At 36.8% G+C, this 11,221-nt stretch overlaps 2 protein-coding genes across 2 annotated transcripts; both read left to right on the forward strand.

Annotated features, from left to right (window-relative positions):
• The first annotated feature begins 6,594 nt into the window (after nt 1–6,594).
• Nucleotides 6,595–8,373, forward strand: K441DRAFT_613750 (uncharacterized protein). The gene is made up of 5 exons (XM_067645651.1): nt 6,595–6,828; nt 6,888–7,050; nt 7,104–7,190; nt 7,256–7,601; nt 7,683–8,373. The coding sequence occupies exons 1-5, from the start codon at nt 6,742–6,744 to the stop codon at nt 8,089–8,091; spliced, it is 1,092 nt and encodes a 363-aa protein (XP_067502519.1). The 5' UTR covers nt 6,595–6,741; the 3' UTR covers nt 8,092–8,373.
• Nucleotides 8,374–9,541: 1,168 nt separating this feature from the next.
• On the forward strand, nt 9,542–9,757 carry K441DRAFT_568282 (uncharacterized protein; the record flags this gene model as incomplete). Its single annotated transcript, XM_067643823.1, has 1 exon — nt 9,542–9,757. A coding segment is annotated over one exon (216 nt), but the record flags the coding sequence as incomplete, so codon positions are not given.
• Between the last annotated feature and the right edge of the window lie 1,464 nt (nt 9,758–11,221).

The following is an 11,221-nucleotide window of genomic DNA, read 5'->3' on the forward strand; positions in this document are numbered from 1 at the left end:
TAATCTAAGTGTTGCAACTTCGTTTGCAGGTACTAAGATTTACCTTTTACTTCTCTAGTCCTCTAATTGCTCCTTTAGATCTTTTAACGTTATAATTAAGGCTCCTTTAATATAAGTTATAGCCTTTTCCGTGATCGGGTGGTCCTAGACAACTTTTTTATCCAACTATATATAGAAATCTTCCCACTTATCGTTATGTCGTTATCTATACTACTTTTAGTACAGCCCTTTAAGTGTGTACGACTCGTCTATAAGGAAGTATCTTCCCATTACTGCGTCGTAATAGCTTTTTATATGTTATTCCTTAAACCTAGTTAAAATCCCTAGATCCTCTTCTTATTTTAGTTTAGTAAGCCATTTAGCTCTTAGTGTGCCTGTCTTAGGCCTATTAGTAACCTTCCGTACGGGTACTCTGTCCCTTATACGTCCTAATATACTAGATCTCTTATCTAGTTTCTATTCTTACTATATAGCAATTCTTGCTCTAAATTCTGCTATAGTTTCTTTTTTTTCACGTCTTATAAGTAGATCCTCAAAGTCTTCCTGCTTCTTAATCTTGGTATTAAACTTTCGATCTTTAAGCTAAACCCCTAGTTTACTTAATAAATCCTCTAAGTCTATATATTTATCTCCTAGTCTAACTGCTGTTTATATTATAGATTCTCTAATCTATAATAAAGCTTCGCGCTTCTTATTTATAGGTGTCCTTATTTATACTCTAAATTCTTAGTCCCTTAGATTCTTTAATCCTAAGCTCGCTTTTATCTTAAGCTTTACTCCCGCCTTAATCTAACTAGGCGTCTATAGTATTCTTATCTCGTCTTAAGAGTCTTAAATCTTACTTATTTCGTCTTAAGAATCTTATGTCTCTAGGAATCTCTATCCCAAGCTTGTTTATATATCTTTAAACTAAGCTACTGCTCTGCTTTATCGGTTGTTGTCTATTATAGGTCCTTAAGCTATTCTTATCCTATCTTTAGAATCTTGGATCTCTCTTATCTTGTTTTAAAAATCTTAAGCCTTTGGCCTTTTGCCTTTATTAAGTAGTAAGCTAGCACTAGCAGTTGTCTGCTTGCTTAATCTCTTTTAGATACTACTCCTTCCGTCTTATAAAGTAATAGATGCTGTATTTAACGGTATTATAATGCCCGTTACTAAACCTTGCTCTATAGCGGTCTTAGTCTCTACTTCTATAATTGCGTTATTAAGGTTTAGATACCCCTAGTTAATTCCTTTATTGTCCTTATTGCTATTAATTAATAAATACTCTAATTCCATTATTATTATTACTAATTATTGTCCGTATATTACTATAATATCTTAATCTAGCTTATAGAGTTAATTTTATTCTTTATTTAACTCTCTAGTTCCTCTAAGTCCTTTTAACTCTAGCTCTTATAGCTAATAGCTTACGCTATACTTAGCGTTTTTATAAATTTAGCATGCGTTATTATAACAAAACGCAAAACTTTTAATTAAATATTCTTTTGTTCCTTATAGTATACTATTATTCCTTTATACATATATGTCTTCTACTAATTAGGTTCCCTTTATTATATAGTAACTCTAACTATCTTTATAATCCCTTATAGAGTAACCTTATTTTCCGCAATTTATATAAGCTCCGTCTTTAAACTATTAACTTTACTATAGAGTCCGCCTAAACGTCTTCTGCTACTAAAATCCCTGGTTTAGCCTTTACTCCTTAGTCCTATAATTACTAGATCCTTAACCTCTAGGTTTTTATAATTTCTTACTCCATCTCTTATAGGTTTCTTTAGTGCTACTTAGGTCTATTAGGTCTACGCTATACTATAGTTTCTAACTTAGCTTTAGTTATTACGTACTCTGCGCCTTATATAACTGTAGAACTCTATTCTAACCTTTCTTAGTCTATTCCCTTTAGTAAATCCTATTATTAATCTTTATTGCTTAATTTATTAACTCCCTTAGGGTGTTCGTATCTTTTATTAGAATAATTACGTCCTGGACTTTAGCCTTAAGTCCCTATTTATACTGTGCCATAAACGCCTTATTATTCTACTTAACTTATATAGCTAGCGTTTAGAACTATATTATGTACTTAATTACTAAGGTTCGCTATATAATGTTTTAGAGTTTTCTTTCCGCTATAGTTACTGCCTCCAGATCTCTGAATATTTGTATAAGTTGCTCTATAAATTCCTCCTAACTTAAGAATATGAACCGCACCTCTTAGTTAGTAGTTGTTATTCCATTTACCTATATTTCTATAAGGTAAGGCTTAAACTATTTAAGTGCTCTTCCTAATAGGAATAATCCCGCATAAGCTATTCAATCTATAGGTATTGCCGGCTTTGCTCCTTCCTATATAACCTTAAAGTGCATTTGCGTAAGGAATCCTTTAAGCTTTAATCTCTCCCCTAAGAATCTTTTAATTAATAGTAACTTAACCTTTACTGCTCCTATCCCATTAATCCTTTATTTAAGCGTTATATTATTCTCTATTAACTAGTTAACTATTTCTTATAGTTATTTAACCGTTATAGGTTGTTACGAGTTAGTATTTGCTATACTAGTGTCGCCTCCTGACCTTAAAGTAGTTGCCGCCGTTAATGGCGTTATAGTGGCTGCTTTTGGTGGCATATTGTTTAACTTATTAAAACCATAACTAGGTAGTAATTGTGTAACGGAACCTTATAGTAAGAACTACGGTGGGCTCGTTATTGGGCTAGGTGTATAGGTATTATAAGTAAGTTAACAACGTAATAATAACTAGTAGAGTGGTTACCTAATAGATTAACTCTAATTGTATTCTAAGAATTACTATAAGGAGAGAACTATCTAGAGTAGGGACTGTGGTCCTTTAAATACATAACCGTACTCCTAGGAAACCCTCTTTATACGTGAGGTACGCGTGCTCTATCTGCTCTATTACAGATTATATAGATCGTACAGATTATATAGATTACATTACGTGACTTAGTTACTATTCCTCGTTATATAGTTCTACCGGATCCATTCTAAACCATACCTATATTAACCAACTAGCTTCTTCTAACTCCTCTCTAAATAGTCGTAATATTGTACTTAAAGCGTCCGTAACAGGACCCCTAATCTAATTAAGGTAGTTTTAGATTATAAGGCCCTTATAGCCCGGCAGGCACACTAGGCGGATACCCTATCTTAGTTTAACTTCTTAATTATATATAAACTAGGCGCTATAAACCGTATAAACGCTCTTATAAGGCGTAAGTAAGACCTAGATAACTAAACGGCTGTAAAGATCTTATTATAGACCTAGACGCTACTATAACTAGAATACCTTAACCCCTAAATATGGGCAGAACTAAGCATAGACTTTTTAAGCGCCAAGATATATCCTATTAACTCCTCTAAACTTAACCTTATTAATAAACTACTATAGGCTAACTAAATAACCCCCTCTCTATAGAAGTACCGTAAAAAGGCAAAGAACGTTACTAGCTTATAGTCCCTTAAAAATAGACTACTTAAGCACTAGGAACGGCTAGTAGTAGCTAAGAAATAAAACTTACGGACCTAGCTTATTGCTAAAGCTTATATCTAGGTCTTTATAGCTTACCTTAGAAAAAATAAGTCCCGTAAGATTATTAGTAACCGCTACTACTAGCCTAGAATAGTTATAGATATTAACCGCTATATACGGAACTGCAATAGCTGCCGTAGATTTATAATCATATAAAATAAGACCCTAGGACTATTAAAACTACTTCTAATACTAGAACGCCCTTAGTAATATATCTTTATAGACTTTTATAAGCTATCTACAAACCATAACAGATACGATATAGTTATAATTTTAGTTAACTACTTTAGCAAGCGCCTTAATCCTATATTATAAAAATATTAATACTAAAGAAGCGGCCCAACTATATATCTACTACATTTACTAAATCTACGGACTACTAGATACTATTATATCCGATTACAAACCGCAATTTATATTAGCATTCTGGAATAAGTTTACCTAGATTTTAGGTATTAAGCTAAAGCTTTCTACCATATATTACCCCTAGATAGATAGTTAGACGGAAATTATAAATCAATACTTAGATTAGAGACTTCGGCCCTTTATTAACTACTTTTAAGATAACTAGGCTAAACTACTACCCCTAATAAACTATACCCAAGCAAACCTACCCCACAACTCCACAGGATTTGCCCCTATTTAACTGGAAATAGGTTACTTACCCTATATAAGCTTTAACTAGGAAAGACTAAAAGGACCCCAGACCGTACACAAAAAACTATCTTATAAGGAAGCACAGCAGTACACTAAGCGCTTAGAAGAAGCCTAGACGGTAGCCCGTATAAATCTAGAAAAGGCCTAAAAGTTAATATAATAATAGGCGAATAAGCATAGGCGAGAGCCTAACTTTGCCGTAGAAGATATAGTCTAGGTTATAATAAAGAACTAAAAAATAGAACGACCTAGCCGTAAGCTAGACTATTAGATAGTAGGACTATATAAGGTTCTTAAAAAGATAGGCAACGCGTATAAAGTAAAGCTTCTAAATTTAATTAAAGTTTACCCTATTTTCTCTCTAGATAAACTATAGAAAGCTATAAATAACCTATTACCTAAATAAAAGAATAAACCTCCCCTACCGATTTAAATTAATGGCGACAATAAATAGGAAATTAAAGAAATACTAGCCTGTAAGCTTATAAGGGGAATATTAAAATATTATATTAGTTAGAAAGGGTACGACCTAAACCCTACTTAGTACCCTATATAGAACTTTATAGGTAGTCTCCATAAGCTTTAAAAATTCTATAGTTGTTACCCTAATAAACCCAGACCCCTAAAGTACCTTAACGAGTAGATAAAATACTAGAATAGTAAAGATAATAAGCTGCCTATTAAGTATAAAGATAAGAATACTTTATAGATATAATATGGACGTATAAAGCCTGAGGGTAGGCTTTTTTAGAGGGGGGGGGTAATATTACGGCACTAGTAGAAACTGGTGGATTGCGGCTAGTAGATAATAGTGGATTATAGCGGACAGTTGCAGATAGTTATAGATAGTTGTAGATAGTTATAGACAGTTTTACACAGTTTTAAATAGTTGCTATTATATAACTAACGGATTGTATATAACATTAAGCGGCGCCACCCTCCGTCTCCTCTTCTTTCTCTAGCTTTAAATCCTTATTTATAGACTACCATTTGTATAGGCTTGCGCGTCCCTCTTACCGTGCTCGTGCCTTGAATTAACTAAGTCGCTAACACATATACTAAGTATATACACCACTAATATATTATATATACTTCCTAAAAAGCTATTTAACTACTATAATATATTCTTATAGGTATATATATAAACTTAGCATATATAATATATAGACTTACTATTCTAAAAAGGTAGGGTATACTATATTATCTATATATGCTAAGCATATACTTAATATATACGTCCACTAATAAGCCGTTTAATATATGTATTTTATAGTTATATATATGCATATACTTAGTATATACACTATATATTTAGTGCATACGGTCGCTAAGGTAAATTATAGCTACTAATGCGCGTTCTATATGGCTAAAAGTGTAGTACCGCCGACCTTTTCCGGCGCTCCATCGGTGACCCCATTTAGCTTTCGCCGACCCCCATTGGTGACCCCGTTTAACTTTTCTGTAACCCCCGCGAACTGTAAGCCCCTAGTCATACATCCCCCACCTAAACAGGCTTAGATCCTTCCTCTTCACGTTAGAACGTCATGTATGTCCGCGCGCAACTATCGCACGCCCATACCCAATCAACACCTCGCGTTAGGGGTTTAGCTAAGGGCTTAGCTCTATATATATAGATATATCCTTTTTTCTACCTTCTTCTACTTTTTATCTTAATATCTTAGTCTATAAACTACTAATTATATAGGCGTATGCGCGTTATATTACCGTACTAGTACCTTAATTAACTAAATTGCTACAACAACTAGGTGGCCTTATACCATAGTTACTCTCTATATAGCAATTGCCTCTATTTATATATCTAGTAGTAGTTCTACTACTTCGCGTTCTAGTATAGTAGATAATGTCCTTTTATAGGCCCTTATAATCCTACGTAAGTATTAGTTTTATAGCTTCTCTAATAGCGCTAGGGAACCTTTTACTATTAGTTTGCCGTTTAGTCCTATACTCCAGATCTAGGCGCCGTATAGTATTGTTGGCCTTACTACTACTATGTATAGTAGTCGTGTGCGTCTAAATAAGGGTCCTTAGGTCGAGACTGCGATTCGTAATACCGCTGCAAATGCCGCTGCTCCCCTGTAAGTCGCCTGCGTAATATACGCATTCCAGTTTAATTTAGTGTCTGTTACGGCTCGAACAAATACCTCTAAGTCAAAGCTTGAACGAATGCTGTATTACGAAAATTCTAAGCTAAGGAGAAGGAAAAGGGGTCGCCAGGACCGATGTAAAAAATACTTAAGGTTGGTAGATCCTGATTGGTTAAAAGAAAGTGGCGTTTTTGGGATGGAGACTAGTAATACTTTAGTATTAGTGAGTGCGCCTTTAGTTTGCCCTTGCCGTCAGAGTCGCTTACTGAGATAAAACTGCATCGCGGAACGCGCCCCGCTGAATCCGAGGTGCTTGGAGCTCCGTCACATAAGTAATGACCTTTTCCTTCTTCCATTTCAACTTTCTCAAGGGCTCCAATCCTCATCATCTCTCTTACTGCTCTCCTGTTCTCTCTAGCAAATTGGTAGTATATGAACTCCATTCTTTCACGTGTCCGACTGGTTGGCAATCATCTGTTTATCCCCACTACAATTCCTAGAGCTTTCACTGCGAGCATGGTTTGTTTTTCTGGTCCAGTATATCAGTTCAGATGGTTAATTGAGCATTTTGTATTTAGGACAAGAAAAGTATTCTCCATTGGGTAGATCCTAAAGATAAAACTGGCGAGTTCAAGCGCCAGCAGTCCGTCTTCAGAAGTTTCATTTCGAAAGAGCCAGGAGCAGAGTTCCCAGCCGAAAAAGACCGATACCACCTCTATGTTTCTTACGCATGTCCATGGGGTATTTATCTCCGCTACCTGATATACCATTAATTTAGTTCCTGACGGTTTCAGCACATCGCACACTCATTGTAAGGAAGTTGAAGGGTCTTGAGGACATTGTCCCCTTCACTGCAGTGCATTGGCATATGGAGGATAAAGGTCTGGTTTACCTCCTCTATTCAATGCCTTCTCCAAGATGCCAAAATTGACTGGAATAACATTAGGCTGGCGTTTCGCAACCCCTGACGAGCACATTCCGGGCGAAAGTGTCACGCCGGATCCGGTTCACCAAAACTTCACGCATCTTCGCGACATTTACTTTGAGCAGAATCCAGACTTCACTGGCCGTTTTACTGTCCCAACTCTCTATGATAAGAGAACGAATCGAATTGTGAACAATGAAAGTAGTGAAATCATCCGGATGCTCTACCACGAATTCGATGACCTGCTCGAGGAACCCTACAAAAGCGTTGACCTACTTCCCAAGAAGCTCGAGAAAGATATCGACGAGCTGAATGAGTGGGTCTATAATGACATCAATAACGGCGTCTATAAATCTGGTTTTGCAACGTACGTCCCCCCCCCCCGGCCATCCGGCCCCCGCCCTCCACTCTTACCCGCAACTAAACTAACCGCTCCCTAACTCTGCAGGACGCAAGAAGCCTACGAAAAAGCCGTGCACCAGCTCTTCAAATCTCTCGACCGCATTGAGAACGCCCTTGTCACCTCGTCAACGCCTTACCTACTCTCGTCGCCTACCATCACCGAAGCCGATGTGCGCCTCTACACGACCATCGCACGATTCGACCCCGTCTACGTCCAGCACTTCAAGTGCAACATCCGCGACATCCGCTCGGGGTACCCAGCACTGCACAAATGGCTGCGGCACTTATATTGGGATATACCAGCGTTCAAGGAGACTACGCAGTGGGAGCATATCAAGAAGCATTATACGAAGAGCCACGGGCAGATTAACCCGCTTGGTATCACGCCTGTAGGGCCGCTGCCGGATATTCTGGGGAAGGAAGATGAGGTTGTCGCAGTTAAGGCCGCGAAGTAGCTAGAGTCACGAAAAGGTGGTGAGGGAAGAGACATTTCTTTAGTCGTTACGAATAAAAATGTACTCACATAACGTGTTTCACCATTCATCCGGCCACCCCAGTCATCCAGCTACCCCAGTCATCCGGCCACCCACCAGCGTCTTCGTACAGTTATTCCACCATAACGCCTTGAATTTAATTCAAAAACCTATATAACTACTCTTTAAATCCCGGGATATTAACGAATTATATAGCCTTATATATAATAATTTAGTACTATACGTCGTTATATAGCTGTAGCCTCTTCCTCTCTATTTTCTATCCCTTAAACTAAGAACTACCCCTATTAAGCTTATAGAACATCTCCCTATACGAAGGCGCGCGGCATTGAATTTGACCCATATTTTGCCGAGGTATTTTATTAGCGAAATTTTTTCTTAGCAAACCCCACCAAGATAATTACTGAGACGGAACTTATGGCTCCACCACCTACGGAAGGCCAGAAGATTGAATATTTGACCCACCTACAATACGTGCATTCTGCAGAGGCTGCTCGACGAGCTGGAATTAATATAAACACAGCTAAAAAGATTAGAGCGCGCGTTGGTGCCTTCCTGGTAGAGTGTGAAGAAGCTGGTCTCCCTACCCCTACGATTAAAGAGCAAGTTGCTAGGAAGCCTGGATTAGGTGCGAAGCCTCAAACCTTAGTTTAAGAGATTACCAACTTAGTTGAAAGTTATACGTTAAATAAGAAACAACGGAAGAAGCTTTGGCACGTCGTCGTAAAGGAGGATAGATTCTTCGACTACCACCGCCGTATGATTGAGAAGAAGCTCCGCGAAAGAGGCCTTCGCAGAGCTAAAAGCATAAAGAAGTTAGGTCTTACGGACATTTAGGAGGTATAAAGATATAAGGTAGCACTCTCGCGAAAGGATTGGGGTCTAGTAGAGTAGAGAATGGTTATCTTCTTGGACGAAGCTTCTATTATTGTCTTCGTAAAGTAAGGATACTAGAATATATCACGATTTCCTAATAAACGCTATCATCCTGATTGCATTAAACGCCAGTATAATAACTACTTAGAAGTAATGTTTTGGGGATGCTTTACGTACGATTAAAAAGGCCCTTATTATATATATTACCCCAAAACTGCTAACTAAAAGCAGACCTATAAAGATGCGATTGAGACACTTAATACGGAGGAGCTAGAAGTTAAATGTTAGGTAGAGTTTGCACAATAAGAGAAGGATAAGGAGGCTAAGTGGACAGCTAAAGGGCAGAGATTTCCGTTAAAAAGGGCCAGTTGGGAGATATATTGGAAGAATCATCAGTAGAGGAGGCGTAGACAATATACGCTACTTATACGAGGTGATTATACCATACTTAATTCCTTTTTATAAAGAGATTATGTTATAACGGCATAATCTGGATATATTTAAGTGTAATTAACCTAGCTACGTCTTTTAGTAAGATAACGCTCCCTTATACTCTAGTAAGTGGACTTTACGCCTCCTTAAGAAAGAAGGTATCCCGTTATTAGAGTATATAGGCAACTCCCCTAATATAAACGCTATTGAGGGAGCTTGGATGCCTATGAGGATTCAAATAACTCAGCAATGGGGTGCCCCTTATACTCTAGAATGGACGGATAGAGCGTGGAGAGGTGCGTGGGATGACCTCCCATAGGCAAAGATTAGGGCTCTCGTTGCCAGAATGGCAGCTATTAATACCCTTATTATAGAACACAAAGGTAGAAATAATTTTCACGGGTAGTACTTAGATTTTGGTGGGGTTGAATCGCGATTTAAGGTGTTTTTCGTGATGCGCATTTCTACTTTGGTGAGGCTCGCTTAAATATAGGTCAAATTTAATGCCGCGCGCCTTTGTATAATATACCTCTAACGGTACTATTACTTTTATTTTTTAAATTTTTTAAATTTTAAATTTTAAAATTTTATATCTATTGTATTATACTACGTACAATACTACGTATGCAGCCTCTGGGCTATGGCGCTATAGTTCTATATATATAAATCCTTTCTAGGCAGCTTAATATATACTAGTAGCTATATCCTAGTAGTTTATAAACCTCTAGACTAGAGGTTTACCGCTCCCTAGTAAAATACTAGGTTACGATAACTATTAGGTAGTATTAAAACAGTAGAAAAATAGTAAAAGAAATGGTAAATAAATCCTAATACCTGCCCCTATACATTTTATAGTTTATTTCTATCCTTTTACTTACTACTATCTATTTACTAAAAGTTTAGTAGAAGTTACCTCCTTCTAAAGCTTTTACTTCTATTAGCCACTTTCTAGTAGCTATTTCTGTTTTACTTAGAAATAGGAAGAGCGCCCTTTTTCCTTTCTCTGTACAAAAGAGCTTCTCTAGGGAGAGAGAAGAGCTTAGTTGTCTTTACATTTCTTTTCTCTCTCCCCTATATAGTCTGCATTTTAGTAATAGGTGCTTAGGAGTCTATATAGCTCTATAGTCCTTAAAGCATCTACCTTCTTTATCCTTCCCTATTGTCTTAGAGAAGGATTTAAAGAAGCCTTTTNNTAGTTTTAGTTNNNANAAAGCTNATTNTAACCTTTTANGATATTTATCCTTANGGGNTTTAAGAGATAAAGAGTAGTTTCTTCTAGAGATCCTAGTATAGTATTTTCCTTTATTTTTTTTCTGTTGCTAGTTGCTTTTCCACTATTCTAGTATTTTTTCTCTTGCTGCTCTCCCTATATAGGCTAGGGATGTATAAGAAGATTATATTTTTCTTTTAGAGAGGCCCTTTTTAGCTAGCTTATNTGNTATTTNNTTTNNNTAGATTTCTAGGTGGCTAGGAACCCAATAAAAGTTAATAGAGATATTCTTACTAGCTAGATAAGAGCAGCTTTGCGTAATTTTAAAGACTAGTTCTTGTCCCCCTATAAGAGAATTAAGCTGTAATCTTTTAATAGCTGCTTAGCTATCTATAAAGATATAAACTTGTTTCTCTTCTAGTCTTTATTGTTTTAGATATTCTAGGGCCCTATAGACTGCATAAAGTTCTGCGTCTATAATTTCCATATAAGGCCCTAAATTCCAATTTATTGCGTATTTAATCCTATTTCTCTCCCCTATTTTACATACGGCCGCTACACTTAATTTACTAT

This window comes from Cenococcum geophilum (genome assembly GCF_001692895.1).
Source record: "Cenococcum geophilum 1.58 unplaced genomic scaffold K441scaffold_29, whole genome shotgun sequence".
Classification (NCBI taxonomy): domain Eukaryota; kingdom Fungi; phylum Ascomycota; class Dothideomycetes; order Gloniales; family Gloniaceae; genus Cenococcum; species Cenococcum geophilum.

Bases quoted from the DNA above. Each gene is read 5' to 3' on its own strand.
- K441DRAFT_613750 (XM_067645651.1), top strand. From the start codon at position 6,742: ATGAACTCCATTCTTTCACGTGTCCGACTGGTTGGCAATCATCTGTTT. The intron at 6,829-6,887 runs GTTTGTTTTTCT...TTTTGTATTTAG, and splicing joins GAGCTTTCACTGCGAGCATG to GACAAGAAAAGTATTCTCCA. The intron at 7,191-7,255 runs GTCTGGTTTACC...GAATAACATTAG, and splicing joins TTGGCATATGGAGGATAAAG to GCTGGCGTTTCGCAACCCCT.